General features: G+C 38.2%; 1 protein-coding gene and 1 pseudogene across 1 annotated transcript; one reads left to right on the top strand and one right to left on the bottom strand.

Moving 5' to 3' along the window:
* Nucleotides 1-11,078: 11,078 nt before the first annotated feature.
* Nucleotides 11,079-20,850, bottom strand: LOC129237806 (serine protease persephone-like). The gene is made up of 7 exons (XM_054872747.1): nucleotides 20,670-20,850; nucleotides 15,057-15,210; nucleotides 14,884-14,952; nucleotides 14,747-14,793; nucleotides 14,404-14,678; nucleotides 11,647-11,830; nucleotides 11,079-11,589 (listed from the first exon to the last, which is right to left on the bottom strand). The coding sequence occupies exons 1-7, from the start codon at nucleotides 20,728-20,730 to the stop codon at nucleotides 11,267-11,269; spliced, it is 1,113 nt and encodes a 370-aa protein (XP_054728722.1). The 5' UTR covers nucleotides 20,731-20,850; the 3' UTR covers nucleotides 11,079-11,266.
* Nucleotides 17,418-17,601, top strand: LOC129239902 (U2 spliceosomal RNA; annotated as a pseudogene).
* Nucleotides 20,851-21,373: the final 523 nt, after the last annotated feature.

Genomic DNA, 21,373 nt, shown 5'->3' with positions numbered 1-21,373 from the left:
AAGAAGAAATATTGCATTGCCGTGTATTTGGAAATCGCGAAAGCTTTTGACAGAGTATGGCACAAAGGACTTCTATATAAGCTAAAAACCATTTTACCGCTTAACATATGTAATATTCTTAAAAGCTACATGACTGACAGACAGTTCTTCATAAAATATGACGATGAGTGCTCTGTTATCTTGCCGCGTCTGCTGGAGTACCTCAAGGATGCGTACTGGGCGCCATACTATACTTAGTATACACAACAGATATACCAAAGCCAACTACTCGAGGAGCAATGATAGCTACATTTGCAGACGACACAATGAAGAAGAGCATTAAAAACACTGCAAGATACGCTATCAGCTACAACACAATTCTTTGAAAAATGGGGCATTGAGGTCAATAAAGACAAAACACAACATGTAATACACGCGAAGACAAAATCTCCAAGACATCCAATCCAAATACACGGAGAAGACATAAAAATACACTCAAGTGAAAAATATTTGTGCATAACGATTGACTCAAGACTCACATGGAAAAAAACACATACTGAACAAGAGAAACGAGATGAAAAACAAATTCCGACAACTCTACTGGCTACTAGGAAAACAATCAACCCTCAGCTTATTTAATAAACAAATGATATACAAATCAATAATCAGACCGACATGGACCTACGGACTAGAAATTTGGGGGACTGCCAGTAAATCAAACGTACATATCATTCAGAGAAGTCAATCTAAGATGCTAAGGACAATCACAAACGCAAATTGGTACATAAAAAATGACGATGTTCACCGCGACCTCGGCATAGACACTGTCACTGAAGCAGTAAAAAGAAGCAGCAGTAAGCACATCTTGCGACTATTAGAGCACAAAAACCATGAGATGAGACTGATAGCGGAAATGGAACTTAAACCAAGAAGACTAAAGCGCAAAACACCCACAGATCTTGCTCGTACTGTAATATAAAATAAAATATAATAATATAAATTTATATTGTAGAAAAAAAAAACAAAATAGTATTAGTAAAATTGTAACTAAATACCACCAAAGACAATAATGTTCTTGAAATCTTAAGCGTTTTTAAGATAAAGTTATTTTGGGGGGAATGCGCGAATATAACAATTGCCTGTTGACTACTTTCTATCACGCGGAAGTAAAATAGAACGCGAGCGCGTTCGGTGATACTTTACAAGTGACCTCTTTATTTTTGAATTCATGTTTTTATAGGATTTCTTAGCCTAAACTTAACTAACGGGCTATATATATAATTAAAGTAAATATGTATTATGTAAGAAAAGGACTTTCAGTCCAATACACTTAAAAAAATTAAAGGGCCAACTTGCCCTGCAAATCAAACACTTAAGGATGAAAGTTACAATTACAAAGTTTATTAACTATACAGATAATCAAACGTTACAACTAGAGTTAGTGTCCACCACGCAACTCCCCTTGATGTGCGCTGCAGGCCTTTATAGGTCTTGGTCGTTCTGCTGTCTTCAGGAGCGCCGTGTCTTGGTACGCTGGCACCGCCCCTAGCTTCCCACGGTCGGCATGCACTGGTGGCATGGCATGTGCAAGTATTATATTTCACAATCGTGTGAAACATAATTTGCTGACGCTACGTCTTGCTCTGTTCTTATTGCGTAAGCATTAGTACGTGGTACTTGATATGCAATTGGCCTTGACTTAGGTTGTTGGGTTGTATTATAGAATAACAGCGATGCAGCGGCACGTGTATCGGTAGGCTGCACAGTGCGGCCGATTCCCGAAAAGCTGGCCAAAAACTCAAAAAATTAAGTAATTGATTCAAAATTTCTTACTCGGGGGTTGTCGGGGTCGCTGATTATGAATTTGATCTTAAAATTTTGAAAATCCACCCCCTTCCACCCCTATTGGCCACCCCCTCACGTGAAATAGCGTATATTCAAGAACATAATCAAGATGCATGTAAATTTATATGTTTTCGGGGTCGCAAGGTAGCAAGTGGTAGCAGCTGTGTATTACTATACAGTTTGAAAACTCAAATTTTATAAAAAAATTGCAAAAAATGTATCTACCTATTGCTGCAGCTAAAAATTTTGTGTCGAGGCATTGATATGTACTACAGATTTCTCGTATTTTACTAACCTTCCGAAGATGGTTCCATTTGGTTTTGTTCAATTTACTCCATTACAAAATCTATCAAATGTGTACAACTTTCACTATTCATCGACAGTAATACGATGCTCAAACTAAGGCCACGTTGCGACTGAAAATACAGAGGATACTTAGGGTACAGGACGTTGCTATGAACGGTTTTCACTACTCAAGGCATTACTGTAGCCAACCCAAAGACAAAAAAACTCTATCTAGAAACTTTTTTTTCGACTTTTGGCCAGCTTTTTGGGAATCGGCCGCACTGTGGGCTGCGGGAATGCAATATGTTGGGTGCCGCAGCGTGTTAACTTGTATGTATTTTACGCTGTGTTATGTGATTACTGTACTTATACATATATAGTGTCATTATCTGCACTAAAATAAACAGCAAATTTAAATTTACGGTTGCAGCTAAATGAAACAGTTATAGAATTCAAATTTGATGATAATACTTGTTCTTAAATTATATTAAAATTAAATTATTATAAAATTGAATTGATAATTGACGAAAATTATCTACATAAATGAAACGCCATTTGGCGTAACAGATCTCTTTCAAAGGGAAGGTTTCATTCCAACCCCTAACACCAATTACTTATCTATACTAATATTATAAAGAGGAAAACTTTGTTTGTTTGTAATGAATAGGCTCAAAAACCACTGGACCGATTTTAAAAATTCTTTGACCATTCGAAAGCTACATCATCCACGAGTAATATGGATTATATTTTATTTTGGAAATAGGGCTCGAGATATATGTCAAAACGTGGACCCGGGTAACCTTCGGACGTGTATGTACAATATGGGTATCAAATGGAAGCTGTTGGTGAATGCTTTAGTTCAGAGTACTTTTCATGCCGCTCCGTGACTAGGGTCTCGAGGTAGAGACCAAAACGTGGACCCTGGTAACCTTCGGACGTGTATGTACAATATGGGTATCAAATGGAAGCTGTTGGTGAATGCTTTAGTTCAGAGTACTTTTCATGCCGCTCCGTGACTAGGGTCTCGAGGTAGAGACCAAAACGTGGACCCTAGAATGTGTTTGTACAATATGGATATCAAATTGAAGCTGTTGGTGAATGCCTTAGTACAGAGTATTTTGCATGCCGCTCCGTGACTGGGGTCTCGAGATATAGGTCAAAACGTGGACCCGGGTAACCTTTGGTTGTGTATGTACAATATGGGTATCAAATAAAAGCCATTGATAAGTGCTTTAATACGGGGTAATTTTCATACCTATTGATGACTAGGGTATCGAAATATATGCCAAAACGTGGACCCGCCGTGTCTTTGCACGGAATTAAACCAAACTTACGCACATTGTTAAGTAAGTATTGAAAATGGGCTTCGTAAAGTTTGGTTGTAATTCGGAGCACTGGCAACGGGTACAGCGTTCTTTTGAACCAGCCATAATGTCGCTCACTTTTTTAACGCTTGGGGCGGAACTGAACTGTCAAATTGACAGTGTGAGTTACAATGTGTCAATATTTCCTTCTGATTTGGATGCCATAAGGAAAAAACGTAAGTGCAACATGTAAAAATTGTTTGTGAATTTTTTTGGAGTGGATTTTGGAACAGTGAATAATTTCTTACGAAATTTGAGAATTTAATGTGAAATCCGAATGAAATTATGTGTTCGTGGAAAAAAAATTTTTTTTCGTTTTTTTTTTGAAAAATATAAATGGATAATGGTTAAAAAAGCTCCAATGCTTAATAAAACATACAAATTGAAACGAAAAATTCATGGATGATCAGGAAAAAAGACGATTGTTTATTCATATGCGTTGATTTGAAATTTAAAAACAATCTTCTTTTTTCCTGATTTTCAATTTATATTTTATATTTACTCAAAAACAAATAGAAAAACAAAAAATATTGTTTATGCCAAAGCGCTTGAATAAAGAATAAAGAAATAAATAATATGAAAATCATATATTTTCTGTTCTAACCCATATCTATTCTATTTTAGTGTGCCCAGCGAAGGGGGCCGGGTTTGCTAGTTATATATATAGCCCGTTAGTTAAGTTTAGGCTAAGAAATCCTATAAAAACATGGATTCAAAAATAGGTCACTTGTAAAGTATCACCGAACGCGCTCGCAGTCTATTTTACTTCCGCGTCATAGAAAGTAGTCTACAGGCAATTGTTGTGTTCGCGCATTTCCCAAGTAATATAATTTTCATCTTAAAAACGCTTAAGCTTTTTTAATATTGTTGTAAATAACCCATTTTATATCGCCAGTTATCAGTCGTTTTAAAAATGGTTAGTTTTCATTACGTTTCTTTAGTAAATCGCAGCTGTTAATGCATTGCGTTAAATGCGTTTCTTTCAGTTCGTGAGGAACCCATGTATCGAGTTTTCGAACACAGCCAAGTTGTTTTAAATGATTCTTCTTCTCTTCAATCTCACGTGTCGTGCTGTGAAGAACCGAATCGATTATTGCCTTGATTAGGGCGTCATCAACTTCAACTGGACGACCGGAGCGTTTTTCACCTTTGAGTGAAAAATCACCAAAACGAAATTTGGCAAACCAATTTTGACACTGCCGTTCTTTTAAGACTTCGTCACCACAAACAGCACATACCTTTTTATGAGCTTGCGATGCGGTTTTCCCTTTGCGGAAATAAAAAAGCAAAATATGACGAAAATGTTGCTTTCGATTTTCCATTTTCCAACGAACGCCAAATCTACGCAACCGCTCAAAAAACCGTTTTTTATTGATTGACAGCTTAATTGCCAACTATCAAATAACAAAATGTGTTTTAGCTTGGTACTACGGCGGCAAACCTAAAAATTCAACTGAAGCCATCTATGAGTGAAATCCGCAATGACTTAGTTGCCTACCCACTACATATCTATAAAGATTTAACTCCCACGGTGAAAGGGATTTTAGAAAAATTTGCTAAAAACAAGTCGACACAAATTTATGGTTCTTCTATTTTCAAACGACTTGTCTTTTTTTTTGTTTTTTGTTTTTTTTTGTCGGGACAACTAGCAAGTGCAGGACTCAGACATTAATTAAGCCCATTTCACTACACTTGGATTCCCTTTTAATTTTCTTAAAATCTACCCGATCTGCGAAGAAATCTGAGTAGATCTTGTGGTGCCAAGGAGCCAAGATGGTTGCTTCTTAACACATCAGTGCCAAAGACCTCAAACCTGATTCGAGCGAAGGCGGGGCAGACACACAGGAAGTGGTCCGCCGTCTCATCCTCCTCTTCACAAGCTGGGCAGAGTAAACTGTTTGAGATGCCTACCTTTTCCATTACTTCGCCCACAGAAAGTGGCCCGTCATCAGTCCAACCAGCCGTCTGCACTCCCCTCTGCTTAATGACAGAAGGGTTTGCGACAGTCGATCGGACATGACAGGTAACATTAGTTTAGTCCATCTGCAGCCTCGCTCAGCCTGCCAAGCTCGCTTGTGGGTGGTAGTTACCCATTTGCTAACCGTGGCTGTGATGGCCGCAGAAGGGAGTGGCAAAACGGGCTCTGGGCCAAAGAAGTTGGCCTCAGAGCCCATCTTAGCTAAGGAGTCAGAGGTCTCGTTAGCCGCGATACCCACGTGTCCCGCGACCCATGTTAGCATCAGGCTGTTATGTCTACCGACATAGTTCGGCCTGGATTTACAGCACTTGACTAGCCCTGATGTGGTTGGAGGGCGCAGCTTGGCTGTCGCTGCAGACACATATAGATCTGCCTCTCCATCGTTTTTCCACAACAAAGTTCACCGCTTCTTGAACTGCATATACCTCCGCTTGAAACACAGATGCATGCATTCCAAGAGCAAAGTGCAGTTTTGCCCCGCTGGATTCCACGTAGACCCCAGAGCCGGAGCCATCCTCGGTCCTGGAGCCATGCGTAAAAATGCGAAAACAGTGTTTGCCGGGCTCATTTTCTGAGTCTTCCCACTCTGGCAGCACTACAAGTACGACGCTTGATGGCAAGTGTAGAGTTTTCTGCACTTTTCTGCAGATGTTCATAAGCGAAGGGCCTGTTACCAAACAAGCAACATCGTCCGCATATGCTTGTGCGTAGACTCCCGAATCGTTTAAGGTGGTGAGTAGAGGATCGATTACCATGCACCAGAGCAATGGAGACAGCACACCGCCTTTGGGGCAGCCTCTATTAGCCCCAGATGACACCAGCAGATTTTCCTCTGCTCGTACCGAAACGATTCGTTGGGCCAGCATCGAACGAATCCAATTTGCTAGCACCCGGTCTACGCCGTGCCTACTAGCAGAGTTACACATGCTATCATCTGGTCCGGGCGACTTGTAGCCGCCAAAAGATTTGATGGCAAATCGAATGGCAGCCTCACTCACCACAGATCTGGCAACGAACCAGTCATGACGAGAAGGTGCAGCAGCTCTGACAACTGCTTCTATCAATAAGGGCTGTTGCCGGCTGATGCTTATCTGATTATCAGGAAAGTGAGACTCCATCAGCAAGCTGAGTGTCTCACTTATCCGCTCCGTGAAGGAGCCATCAGATTTCCTAAGTGACCCCAGCTTTGCAGTTGGATCCCTTTTCAGGATCCTAACCAATTTCGCCGTGTCACTCAGAGATTCAATACCGCTGCAGAATTCCCTAAATGAGGCTCTTTTCGATTCCCGAATAAGCCTCCTGTAGTTCTTCTGAACATCACGGTATCGCTCCCAGTCCTCTGCAAGGTTAGTCTTGAGGGCCCGGTTTAGAAGTTTTCTCGACTCACGCCTCAGCATCTGGAGCTCTCGATTCCACCAAGGAACGGGAGTCCGGCTAGGGAGAGGTCGCATTGGACAGGCTGACTCAAAACATTCGGTTAGGGCAGCGTTGAGTTTCTCAACAGCCGCCTCAATGGCCTGTTCTTTTCGAAGTCTTGGTGGCGCAACGTCAAGGTCCCGCAACGCCTCCCTAAACTTCTGCCAGTCTGTTTTTTTTGGGTTTCTAGAGGGCAATGGCATTTGTGCCTCTTCGCCACACTGAAACTCAATGTACCTGTGGTCCGAGCACGAATCTTCGGCAAGGACTCTCCAGTTCTTGATTGACCACCCAAGTTTTGAGTTTGATAGGGTTAGATCAATCACCTCCTGCCTTCTAGCCGTTACAAACGTTGGCTGTGAGCCCTTGTTATGTATGTCTAGGCAGGAGGACGCGATAAATTCGAATAGTAGAGTGCGAACTGAAGAAAATATCGCAGCTATATCGGCCAGTGTTAATGATGACCATCAATTATCGATTCGTCGCTGTTCGCAGCAATTGAGCCTCTGTTACTCAACAACGTGGAAAATTTTGCGAAAGGATTTAGGTGTGAAGCCTTTCAAAATACAGCTGGTGCAAGAATTGAAGCCGAACGACCTACCGCAACGCAAAATTTTTGCCGAATGGGCTCTTGGAAAGTTGGACGAAGATCCACCTTTTTATCGAAAAATTGTGTTCAGCGACGAAGCTCATTTTTGGATCAATCAGAATTGCCGATTTTGGAGTGAAGATCAGCCAGAAGAATTGCAAGAGCTTCCAATGTATCTAGAAAAGGTCACAGTTTGTTGCGGTTTATGGGCTGGAGGTATCTTTGGACCGTACTTCTTCAAAGATGCTACGAATCGTAACGTAACTGTGAATGGTGAGCGCTACCGTGAAATGATATCTAACTTTTTGTTGCCTAAAATGCAAGAACTTGACTTGCATGACATGTGGTTTCAGCTAGACGGTGCCACATGCCACACAGCACGCGTAACAATGTCTATTCAGACAAGCCTGCTTCACGCATTGGAAGACAACATTAAAGCATTTATATGTGAGATAAAAATAAAAACAAAAAAAATAAATAATTGGCGCGTACACTTCTGTTAGGTGTTTGGCCGAGCTCTTCCTCCTATTTGTGGTGTGTGTTTTGATGTTGTTCCACGAATGGAGCCGACTCCGAACGGCAGATATTTTTATGAGGAGCTTTTTCATGGCAGAAATACACTCGGAGGTTTGCCATTGCCTGCCGAGGGGCGACCGCTATTAGAAAAATGCTTTTTTTTATTAATTTCGCTTTCACCGAGATTCGAACCAACGACCTCTCTGTGAATTCCGAATGGTAATCACGCACCAACCCATTCGGCTACGGCGGCCAACGAAATATTGGAAAGCGTATGCCAAAATTGGACTAAGCGGATGGACCCTTTGAAGCGCAGTTGCGGTCAACATTTACATGAAATAATCTTCAAACATTAAATTATATGAACTGTACTATCGATTTAAATAAAAATTTTATGCATTTTTCTGAATTTTACGTGTGTTTTTTTGTAAAACTTTCCTATAGCTCTTAAAAAATCACCCATTAGAAGTGTAATACTTGACGTGAATGCTATAGCATCTATATTTCGTAGAATTCTCAGAGAGAGCTGCCTGTATCATTGCACATTTTTTTCTGAAAATTTCCCTTACTTTTAACAATATGCATTGCAATTGCTTAGACATTTCATCATCTGCTTCAATTAGACATTTGACAGATTAAAGTGAAAACATCAGTTTTTTGAATTATTGTATAACTTTTTAGAAAAATGAATTCACGTAAGAAGCCTACGCGAATTTTGAGATTACTTGATGATTCTGATTCAGATCAAGATATAGGTAAGTGTATTACGGAAATAATTGGAAATGAAATCAATAAATTTATGGATACTTTTGTGTTAGAATATGGACAATTCAGCGAAAACTCAAGGGAATGTACCCCTAATATATTTTCGTCAAACAACATGGACTCATCAACATCATCATTTTCTGATTTAGGAGACTCTAACGGCATAAATATTTCAAATGGGATAGATGAGACAACTACTTTGTGGAATGAAGACACTGCAGAAATACAAGACTTTCATTTTGATTGGTCTTCAATAAGTACAGCTGATGATCTAAAAAATTGTATAACTCCGGAAGAGATTTTCGGTAAAGTTTGGTCTACGAAAATAATGCATTTCATTGGTAGTTGCACAAATGAATATGGGAAAAATTTGCTGTAACTATCACGTCCACATACGAGAAATTGTCGGATAAAGAGTTTCACAGAAACCAATTTTCAAGAAATGGAGATATTCCTTGGCCTTTCTTTGTTGCGGGCTCAAATAGAGGCACCTAAAATTCGTTCAAATTGGTCTAACAATCCCTTATATGCTCATGAGCTTTGTACACATGATGGCCATGCTCTCAACATAGACATACCTACAATGTATGTATAAAGGCAAAGTAAGACATGAGGTGTCTTCCTCAGCTGTAGTGGATGCTGTGATTATGAGTCTTAATGGAGCCATATTTATTGAAGTGCCATTCATTATTAATGGACAACTACTAGAATAGTTGGATTCGCTCAGGTTAGTTAGTTTTAAAACTCATACCACTGGAACCTTACGTACCAATCGCAAAATGAATCCGAAAGTCATAATGCAAAAAAAAGCAAAACGAAAAAAAAGGAGAATATATGATACTTTTTGTTTTCCGCCATCAATTTTTACACAAGCAAAATTGGTTTTAGCTAAATGCCTTAAAATGTATTTTTGAAAATTATTTCCGTGACAAGCTCTTAAAAAGCATTTTTACTCTCTTCGTAGAAAAAACGCGAAGGTTGAGAGGTTTCTGACGGCACAAAAATGATATTAGCGACAGAATGCAAGGTGAAGTCCAAAATAAACAAGACTGAGCAAAAAATAGAAACGACAGTAGCTTCGTTCTGATAACTTCAAGTTTATTTATTCAAAATAGTCCCCTCTGGCCTCGATACACTGTTTTGTGCGATCTAAAAGCTTTTCGAAAGAGTGTTTCAGGTCATTGACCGGAATCCGGAATGTCCTTCTATATGTCGGTACAAGCCGTTTGGATGACCTCTACGGACACAAAACGTTTGCCTTTCATGACCAAATGCAATTTACCGAATAGTTAGAAGTCACAAGGAGCCACATCAGGCGAATACGGTGAGTGATTGATGGTTAGAATGCGATTTCTAGTCAAAAAATCGGTCGCAAGAGTGGATCGATGAGATGATGCATTGGCATGCAATAAAAGCCAGCTTCCTCCTTCGCGGTATTCAGGGCGAATTCGACGAGTGCGATGCAACAAACACTTCAAAACGCCCAGATAGAAAATTGCATTAACGGTTTGGTCCATTGGCAGGAACTCCTTGTGGACAATTCCCTTGAAATCGTAAAAACAAATGAGTATCGACACGATTTTTGACTTCTGCAAACGCGATTTTTTGGGTGGTGGCTAGTCTGGGGCCTTGCATTCGGCACTTTGAAGCTTAGTTGCAGGTTCATGTTGGAAGCACCACGTTTCATCACCAGTTACAATGTTGTAAAGGAAGTTCTCGTCTTTTCTTGGTTCTTTAATGAGGCTTTTCGAATGTTGAATTCGGACCAATTTTTGGTCTTCAGTTATCTTGTGCGGAATGAAACGTGCACAGACCATTCGTAAGCACAAATGATCATCTAAAATGCGAAAAATCGATGTTATGGAGATATTCAATTCCGATCCCATGAATTTCAACGATGATTTCGGTTCATTTTTGTTAAATTTACGAACAATTTCGTTGGAGTTTTCGGTGATTACTGATTTTCATTGTCATTTATGTCCTCACAACCATCTCTGAAACGTGTAAAGCACTCATGAACTCTGGCACGAAATAGACAATCATCGCCATACACTTTTTGCATCAATTCAAATGCTTCGGTAAACGATTTACCGATTTTAAAACAAAATTTTATTTAGCTCTTTGCTCGAAGCTCATTTTTGTACCGATCACACAAACATACTGACACCTTAGACGCAATAATTTCGCTTCCACTGTACTGAATGTCACTAAGCTTTCACTGAAAGTCAGCTGCGGATGTAACTTCCACCTTACTATTTCATTAAAAAGATGGCGTCATCAAAAACATTTTCAAGATGCAAGTCGTGCTTATTTTGGACTTCAATTTGTATTAACAGAATTTTAATATTTAATACATTTCTTTTTAAATGACAATAAATTCGATTATATACAAAATAACAAATTTTTCGATTTTTGCCGGCAGTCACAGCTTCGCACTGACGGCAATCTCTTAAGTGAAAAACATTTCCTTATAATTTTTAATAAAATTTTATTTCTAATTTAGGGTCAGGTCAGCTCGTTTATCATCCATCATCCTTCAGGCCATACAATACTTTCAATAAAATCCAAAAATTTTGGCACACTGGTATAAATACCCGGTACATTTTTTCCACAATCTATGCCAAATGAAACTACACCCACCAATCTGTAGTTATTGTAGGCTTTATCTTTAATTATATGCAGTGGCCCACCAGAGTCGCCCCAACAGGCATCTTTCCCTGGCGCCAGAGCACACAGCTGTGTCTCATCAATCCCATGACGTAAGCGACGATCAAAGTAATTTTTCAATTCTTCGTTGCATTTTGGCAGCGGTATCAGATTCAGTTTGGCCGCCATTAAGTGTTTTGATAGACCTACGTAGGAAAAAAGTTAAAATGCATTCGCTTAATAATAAAATTTCATAGGCGTACTGTTACTTTCGGTGCGTCCCCAACCAGTCACAATTATTTCCGTATTTTCGGGCAAATCAGTTGGATCAGTATGCAGGCATATTGGATAAACCTTAACACTAAAAACGGCATCACTGGCCAATTCAATTAATCCAATGTCGAAGTAATGAGAAAAACTCGAATAGTTCTGTGGCACGTAGGTTGCCTATTATGAAATTGAAGAAAATGGAATAAATCATGTGAGAAAAATAGTTTGTATGACTACATGCAAGGGGGCGCAAAATTGATCATCCAATTTTGTTTTTGTATAACACTTTTTAATAACGAGGATGTGGCAAAAAAATGGTGTGGAACCGCTAGTTGGATTCTTGAAGAATCACAACTTATACGAACCAATCAACACTTTTTAATAGCGCAGACACTCCAAATTTAGCGAAGTCCTCAACCATCTGTGCGATCCTTCTGGCAGAAAAATGTGAAACACAGATGGCACTTCAAGCAGTAAGACGACGTTGTTCCTAAGCAACGACAGGTGGGCATTCGCACTATTTAGGACTGGTAGCGGCAGGCTATCTAAGGGGCTTTGGTTGAGTTCATCAAAAACATGCTAATGAGCAGATTTGTGATCGCAACCTTAGAGGCCACGAAGATCAGGAAAAGAGTCAGTAGAGGAACACCTCAAGGCGGTGTGATGTCTCCTCTCCTCTGAGTGCTGGCAATAAACTTCTTGCTAAAGAGCCTAGAAGAGAGAGGACAACACGTGGTAGCTTATGCGGATGATGTTGCAATGGTTGTAAGAGGGAAATTTCCCAATACACTTTGTGAAATCATGCAAGATTTACTAAACATGGTTGAGAACTGGTCAAGATCAAATGGGCTAAGCATCAACCCCAACAAAACTGAACTGATCTTATTTACCAGGAAACATAGAATTCCAAGAATAACTCCTCCGACTCTAGATGGAACGGCTTTGTCATTTAGTGATGAGGCCCGCTTCTTAGGTCTAATACTAAACAGAAAGCTAACATGGAAATCAAATGTCGAAGGTAGAGTAAAAAGAGCAACAATAGCACTCTACTCTTGTAAGCCACAAATAGGACTAAGTTGGGGTCTTTCCCCATCTATCGTATATTGGCTATACACAGCTATTGTAAGACCAATCCTAACATACAGTATACAATAATGGGGACCGGCTTTAGATAAATTATATATAAAAAACCATGGTACATTCTTAAAGAATGGCCAGTCTTTGCATCTGCGGGGCACTGAGGACCACACCCACAGAGGCACTACACATTATGCTTAACCTATTATCAATAGAGCATTTCGGCAAGCAAACAGCTGCCAAGGCTGCTCTCAGATTAAGCGAAATCGGTATACTCAGAATAAAGCAGAGAGGACACTCTTGAATTTTAGAAAAATTCCCCTGCATACCTGGTACAACGGATTTCTGTAAGACCAAGGATATCAATTTAGATAAATCCTTCGTCACAGCATTTCCTTCCAAATAGGAATGGGATTATTGGTAGAGAAAATGATATAAACATCTATACAGATGTTTCAACACTATATAACAGAGTAGGTGGAGGGGTTTACTCCGATAAACTCGGAGTTCGCCAATCATTTCGTCTACCTGATCATTGCAGTGTTTTGCAGGCGGAAGTCACTGCCATAAAAGAGGGACTTACTGTAATAAAAACGAGAGTATTATCCACAAATGAAGTATTCATATACTTAGACGGTACAGCGACAATAAAAGTGCTTGGATCTAAAACACACTCGTCAAAAACAGTCATAGAATGTTTTAAACTTGTAAAGGACATATCCAAATACTACAAAATACACCTTATTTGGGTGCCAGGACACAGGAATATATGTAGCAGGGAACTGCAAGGCAGATAAACTTGCTCGAATTGGTACAACGCTTGACCTCCAAGCGGATAAGACGCTGATACCTATGCCCACTTGTAAAATACTTATAGAAAGGGAAACCATCAATATGGTAAGTTGGCAAAACCTCTACACATGCGAACTAAGCAGACAGACATAGCGGAAATGGAACAGCGGTCGAACAGGAAAGCCTTGACAGGAAAGCTAATGGGCGTGAAGTCCAAAGGCAGACCGAGGAACCGTTGGATAGACGCAGTGGAACACGATCTTAAGAAGCTGGGAATACGTAACTACGGAGCAACAGCTCAAGATAGACCGCTTTGGAGGAGCATTTTGGAGGAAGCTTTGACGTACCCCGCGTTGTAACGCTATGAAAGAAGAAGAAGCGGACATAGCGCAACTAAAACTAACGACGCTTTGCTCGTTTATTAAAGCTACCGGATGGTTTGAAAAGGAACCCACAGGGTAAGGATAAGTTCCTGTTTCCAGTCTCCAATGGACCTATGAATAGTCTAAGTGTGTCATTGCTTCATTGCGACAGCCACCCCACCCACCTACCTACCTACCTAGCGGCAAAGCTAATCATCTACACTGTCAGAAATCAAATAGATTAACGAAACCAACGCAAGACATCTTATCGAGGCCCAATGCTCCCGAGAGGAATGAACAAAGAAAAAAAATAACACTTTTACTAAATACAAAAAAAAATTATTATAAATTATGATAATCTTTATTTTGAGTTTTACGCGCGCTCCATTTTTTGTCTATTTGTTTACTGTAGTTGCCTCGTTCACAAGTGCATTAAAATTGCAAAAATTATAAATCTTCCGATAGGGTGATTAATTTTGCGCCACCTTCTGTATATGGATATGTATTAATATTACTCACTTTGATATCTATCTCCAGTCGGCCTTGCCATTGCTCTGTATCATTGAAGTCAGTAACACCCAAAATAACTTTTATAGGTTTCATGTCCCTCGTTATTATGCAATGCGCCGCAGTAAGAACGAAACGTTTATCAATCAACGTCCCACCACAAGCCATATCTTCGACGTCATAAACAATTTTCGCCATATGCGGATATTCTGGGAAGGCCACATCCTCGCATATAATTATATGATTTATTGAGCTTGGGATCGGACCCATTTCAATTTTGCTGCATGCTGAAATTTTTAATATTGTTTTAACTTTATAATTACTGCCACTATAATGATTTTGACGCTATACCCACCACGATCAGCTGGGCGAACTAAATTGCGTGAACCTGTCGACACATTGCTGCAAAATATATTGGAATAAAGATACATATATTTTTTTTTTAATTTTATGCTAAGAAATATCTCTTTTTTTAGTGGAAAGATAACAAACCCTGGCAGTGGTGCTGTGGTAGTAATATCCGACGGCTTTGCTGTAGTGGTACTGGTTACTGCACTTTTCCTAAAAATAAAATTTTTTAAAATATTTTTTTTTTTAGCAGAGTACATGGAAACCAAAGCTGCTGGAGGAAAAGCTCATCACTCATTTAGTTCATAAATACTTACGGACAACAAATTATGTCCTCAATTACAGTAAAACCGCAATGGCCAATATCGTTACTGGTGAGACCCATTGCGTTCATAGAAGCGGGTAGTTGCGGACAATTTCGGCTGGCAGCACAATTTCCCTTATAGTGTTCCGTTTCACATGCGTCATTTTCTAAAATACAAAAACAAATGGAATTTAAGTGCGTTCTGCCCAACAGAAAAAAAAAGTGTCATTGTGAATTTTTTTTTTCATCAAAATATCCAACTTCTTTTCAGAATCCGAAGAAAATTTTCAGTTATGCAGTTTATAACCCGGTAGCTTTTAGTATAATAAAGTGAACGCTTGAAGTGGCTCAAAAATACCGTTAATATTTGGCTTACAAAAAGCGCAAAACAAACGTATTTCGTTCAGTGCGGGCTTCTCCTTCTTCTAGACTGCCGCGATAACCGCTTACGCGAGTTTGGCCGAGTTTAACAAAGCGCGCCAGTCGTTTCTTTCTCGTACTAACCGACGCCAGTTGGAAACACCAAGTGAAGCCAAGTTCTTCTCCACCTGATCTTTCCAACACAGAGAAGGGCTTCATCTGGTAGCAACAGCTGGTAACGCATCAAATACTTCCAGAGCCCAAGCGTTTCTTTCTATTCGGTCGACATAATCCTGCCAACGTTGACGCTTGATCTTTATTCATTCCTATTATCCTATGCTCCGAGCCATGAAAACATAAAGGGTGATTTTTTAGCTATTACTTTTGAAGTGAAAACTTCTTTAGAATCGTTGGGAGTGATTTGAGAAAAAGTGAAACGAAAAAAGCGACACTCTTGGCTACGAATATTACATATACACGTAGCGACGAACTAAATAACTTTTAGGCCAGCGCCGACAGCATGGCGCGATAGCCGATCGGCTAGCAATGTGAGCTTCCGATCCAAAATTCTTGGTTCGAATCACAAGAAAAAAATTTTTTTTAAACAGATATTTTATTTTATTTTATGATATGTTTATGAGGAGCTTTTTTTCATGGCAGAAATACACTCGGTGTTTTGCCATTGCCTGCTGAGGGGTGAGCGCTATTAGAAAAATAGTTTTCCTTAATTTTGGTGTTTTCACCGAGATTCGAACTGACGTTCTCTCTGTGAATTCTGAATAGTAGTCACGCACCAACCCATTCGGCTACGGCGTTTGTTTAATTTTACTGATGCAAAAATGAGGAAAAATATATGAATAAAGTTTGCTTACTGTTTACACATTTTCCAAAGGTGACGGAGAACCAAAAAAAAAAAAAAAAATTTTCAAACAAATACGAGTGCATATGTGTAATTGTGTTAGAGTTTCGGTCACGCCCCAGCAAAACCTGCGTGCATATGTGTTTGTATAATAACATTCAAAAAAATGTAATTGTGTTAGAGTTTCGGTCACGCAGGTTTTGCTGGGGACGCTCATAATAGCAACCGCGTGTGTATTTTTATATTCGTAAATATTTTCATTTTTAAATATTTACCGCAATTATGCCGAAAAATAATGCAGAAAAGTGTTGTGAATATCGACAGAAAAAAAAATCAATAAATAGCATCACGGAATTCATTCACGAAAATTTAATAAAGTATACACCAGAAGTATCGCGGATATTTAGAAAAGATTACAATAAAGTTCCAATGATTTTAAGTGGCGATTTTAACGTACATTTTGCATTGGACACAGCGGTTCCCTTAATTGACGTTCTCAATACAACATTCAATTTAAAAATGTGTAACAATCGCACTGAATCGACAATACGATCAAAAACAACCATTGACGCGGTATTTCAAAGACATGTTGACAACATCGAAACCAAAGCATTTGTATCATATTTTAGCTTTCATAAGCCACTCGTATCATTTGTTGAAATTGAAAACATTGAGGATGAATAACAATAAAATGAAGAAAATAAAATATGAACTTTATAGCAATATTATAATGAACCTATAATTATCCCGCTCCTAATGCTGCTTTCGTCTTATTCTCTCTCAGTTTGTTTTACGGAAGGTTTCACTTCTATCGCGTCTAACCGTTAGACTGGTATTTTTTGAAGTGAAAACTTCTTTAGAATCGTTGGGAGTGATTTGAGGAAAAGTGAAACGAAAAAAGCGACCAACTTGGCTACGAAGCGTTATATTATATGTTGATATAAAAGTAGCGACGAAATAAATAAAAATAACTTTTATTTTTTCTTGTGATTTGAACCAAGGATTTTGGATCGGAAGCTCACATTGCTAGTCGCTCGGCTACCGCGCCATGCTGTCGTCGCTGGCCTAAAAGTTATTTAGTTACGAAGCGTTATATTATATGTTGATATAAATAATTTTTGTGAGCGTGTAATTCTCAAAAGTTTTATTAGGTTTATTATTTAAAATGTATTGACTAGGTAGTGTGGTTATCAGCTTAACATCTGATAGATCCTCCATCGGAGGACAACAAATGTTAAACTAATTTTTGGAAATGCGCGGAGTGTTTTAGGGGCTTGCTCCGCCTCTGCCACGGGTTGACCCGGTACTGCAGTACCGCCGGGATTTCAGCCTTGAATAAATACAAGAAAAAATATACTAATACATTTAGCTTTGGTGGGAAGAGCCATAAATTTTTATATGAATACATGTAGACGAAAATGGAATTTTTTTTTTTGAAATTTGCATTGTAGGACATTTCTGATTATTTATTCAAAACAGTTTTTTGGCTTTTCTATTTTTGGTTTAGATACTGAAAGTCAGTTTAAGTGAATCGGTATAAATATTTCGTACATTAATTTTTGAAGTGAAAACTTCTTTAGAATCGTTGGGAGTGATTTAGGAAAAAGTGAAACGAATTACATATAAACGTAGCGACGAACTAAATAACTTTTAGGCCAACACCGACAGTATGGCGCGATTGCCGAGCGGCTAGCAATGTGAGCTTCCGATCCAAAATTCTTGGTTCGAATCACAAGAAATAAAATTTTTTTTTTTTTCAAATTTGCATTGTAGGACATTTCTGATTATTTATTGAAAACAGTTTTTTGGATTTCAGCCTTGAATAAATTACAAGAAAAAATATACTAATACATTTAGCTTTGGTGGGAAGAGACATAAATTTTTATATGAATACAAGTAGACGAAAATGGAAGAAATTTGTAAGTCTGTTTCTTCGGTCCGTTTGGGTATTTTCTTTGACAACATCGAAACCAAAGCATTTGTATCATATTTTATCTATCATAAGCCACTCGTATCGTTTGTTGAAATTGAAAACATTGAGGATGAATAATGATAAAATGAAGAAAATAAAATATGAACTTTATAGCAATATTATAATGAACCTATAATTATCCCGCTCCTAATGCTGCTTTCGTCTTATTCTCTCTCAGTTTGTTTTACGGAAGGTTTCACTTCTATCAAGTCTAACCGTTAGACTGGTATTTTTTTTTCTTATGATCCATCGACGTTCTTGCAGCATGCTTTTGAAGTTGCCGCCACTGCTGATAGAGACCATCTAACTTTGGTATACAGTACTTTAGTTCTTGCGTCGGAATTCGGGCTTTCTCCCAATATATCATCACTTCCCGCAAAGCTAGTGAAGCACTGCCTCGTATTGTTAACTTACACACCCGTAAATTGAAAAAAAAACTTGTAACGTTTGTTTTACAGATGGAAGTTTGTTTCCAAAAATTTCATTTGAATAATACCCGAGCAGATAAACTTTTTCTCGTAAGAGAGGTCGCGACATTGTACTACCGAATGTCTTCATTTCAAATGTTGTACGCAACTAATGATTTTTTTAAAAAACTTTAATACAAAACTTTTTTAGCCATAAAAATTTGAATTGCCGTTGTTATTTCAGAAACGAAATGCTCGCCTACTTTATTTGATACTAGTACTAGTTTTTGATATTGATATTATCCAAGACACCATTTGTACGTTAGTCAAAATGCGAACCCAATTTTTTATGCGCGGAAATGTGTTTGAAGAAATCTATTTTCATTTCGAATTTCAAAATGTGATCAGTTGATAAGTTATCTCACATATTTTAACTTCCGTTTTGTTTTTTTGTAATTCAGAAATTGAAGAAAAATGGAAAATTTTTGACAGAGTTGTCAAAAAGCAAGGGTCGAACGACTTGGTAGATTCTGCATTGAATATATATTTTTTTAAGCGTAATAGTTTGAATTATCATTGTAATGTGATAAACTAAATGCTCGGCTACTTTACTTACTACTAGTACTTATACTACGAATTTTCGGGTTTTTTGAAACTTTGAAGGCCCGGGGGCACACTTTCCACTTACCAGATTTACTTCAAACTTTTTTTCCACCATTTTTATATATAAAGGAACCAATCTCGGGGATAGCACCAATAAAAAATAATCTTGCAAAATAACTGCCACCCTAATGTACATACAGGGTCCGTCACTCGAAGTGTAACCAATTAAATAGGCCATAAATTTAGTTTGAAAAATTACTTTTATTCAATTCAAAGTAAAAAATGTGTGAAAATAATGCAAAACTTAGAATCAATTTACTTTTGCTCGATATGACCACCTTTTGCCTTAACTATGGCCTTGAGACGCTTCGGAAACGAATCGAATGCTACCCGAATGTGACTTGCAGGTATTTTGGCCCACTTGCGAACAATGGCTTTTTCAGCGCCTCGAGACTGGTGAATTCTTTAGTTCAGACCTTAACAATCACATTATTTTTTTTGTTGGCGATGCTTTTCATTTTCGTCCAGATAACGAATGCTTCAAGTTGTATTATTGCAGAAAATGCACAAAGGTTAGGCAATTACTTAGTTGCCAACCCAATAGTTTAAGATAATGTGGATGTGAAATAAGTGATAAACTATTTTTTTTTTTTTTTTTGAAAATTTGACAAAGGTCACTTTCATAATTATGGGCACATTTTTATGTAAATAAGATTTCTTGAATATGTTCTTGAAATACAGCATAGTTGGTTCACATCCATAGACCAATTCCTAAAACAATCTTGATACAGGCGACCTAAAGGGCAGTGGTAGCACACGAACATTTAGTCACATTTCGCTCTTGGGTGTAGCTCAAATATAGCTGCACAGCGATGCGCGAATTAGGCTGTGTTTTTTTGTTTTTTAATTCTAAATTTAATTTGAAACACACAACTTTTCACAATTTGGAAATTTGCTGCCCATGTTTTTCTTTTTGTTTTTGCATTCATCTAACCACACTTTACACTTTTTTTTATGCATTTTGTTTGTTTTCATTTCATTCGCCTTTCCCAAGTGACGTGGCAGCCTAAGTTTACCTCACAATTGTTTTTGCACCATAGCCATCAAGCAAACCTTGTAAAGCTATCATCCTTGAATAGAAGCGCACTGCTCTTCTGATCCTCGGCCGCATCCTAAGACTTGCAAAATGAAACCTTAAGCCAATCAAGAGGAAGAGTTGTGATGATGCTTCACTTTGCTTGATTTCTCACAAAAGCCAAAAGCCTATTTTTTTACAGTAGGTTTAGGGACCTCAAGCACTTTGTAATATTTCAAAAACGTAAAGCAGATGCACACGAAGCTCACAAAATTTCACTCGAAAGCACTAAAGTTATCTTAGTCGCACAAATAAATGTAAAATTTTACGGCGCTGTGTTATTTACTCACCTTCTAATTGAGCTGCTCCTCCGAGTGCCAAGCAAGCAAATAAAATAATCACCAACATCATATTAATCAGGCTATTTGAAAGGTTTGGAAGCTAAAATGTCCTTATGGTTTGCTTACAATTTCACGTATGTATATATGTATTTGTGTATTTAAACCTGTGTGCACGTTTTTGCAGCTTAAAGCCGGCACTTCTATGCATTTATCCCGGAAAATTTCAACTGAACTCTGTTTTTGCTTCAAGCAAGATTCTCATATAAATTTTGTATTTATTTGTTGATAAAAATATTTAATTTTTCATTCAATTGAATTCGTAAAAAAATTAGTTGATGCAATGTACACAATTTTTTCACTTTGCGAATATAAACTTTTCTGTTTGCATCTGTGCAGCTGCTCCTTGCTTCCTCAACTGGTGCCGTCGCTCGCAGTTCATTCTTATAGGTAAATTTTTAGCGATAAGACTCGGAGAATTTTTGGAGAATTCACATATTTTAGTGAGAACTGATCAAAGTAAATTTATATAAATATTTTATTGAACTTGCGTATGGATGTATTAATGTACCTGCCTATACAAAAATATTATGCGCATACAAAATTTAAAATGTTTAAGGAGGGTTAAGGCACTCGCCTCATTTGAAATGGTGTTTTTTTGGGCGTTTCTTTAAAAACGAATATACCGCCACTTACTAGAATTGAAAATATTTTTA

The sequence above is a fragment of the Anastrepha obliqua genome, chromosome 2 (assembly GCF_027943255.1).
Source record: "Anastrepha obliqua isolate idAnaObli1 chromosome 2, idAnaObli1_1.0, whole genome shotgun sequence".
NCBI lineage: Eukaryota > Metazoa > Arthropoda > Insecta > Diptera > Tephritidae > Anastrepha > Anastrepha obliqua.
The sequence above is the reverse complement of the archived record's forward strand: the minus strand, read 5'-3'. Positions and strand labels throughout refer to the sequence as shown.

Excerpts from the sequence above, each read along its gene's own strand:
- LOC129237806 (XM_054872747.1), bottom strand. The coding sequence starts at position 20,730 with ATGATGTTGGTGATTATTTTATTTGCTTGCTTGGCACTCGGAGGAGCA. Across the intron at positions 11,831-14,403 it reads GACTGGAGATAGATATCAAA|GCAACCTACGTGCCACAGAA; the intron begins GTGAGTAATATT and ends ATTTCATAATAG. Across the intron at positions 11,590-11,646 it reads GGGACGCACCGAAAGTAACA|GTCTATCAAAACACTTAATG; the intron begins GTACGCCTATGA and ends TTTCCTACGTAG.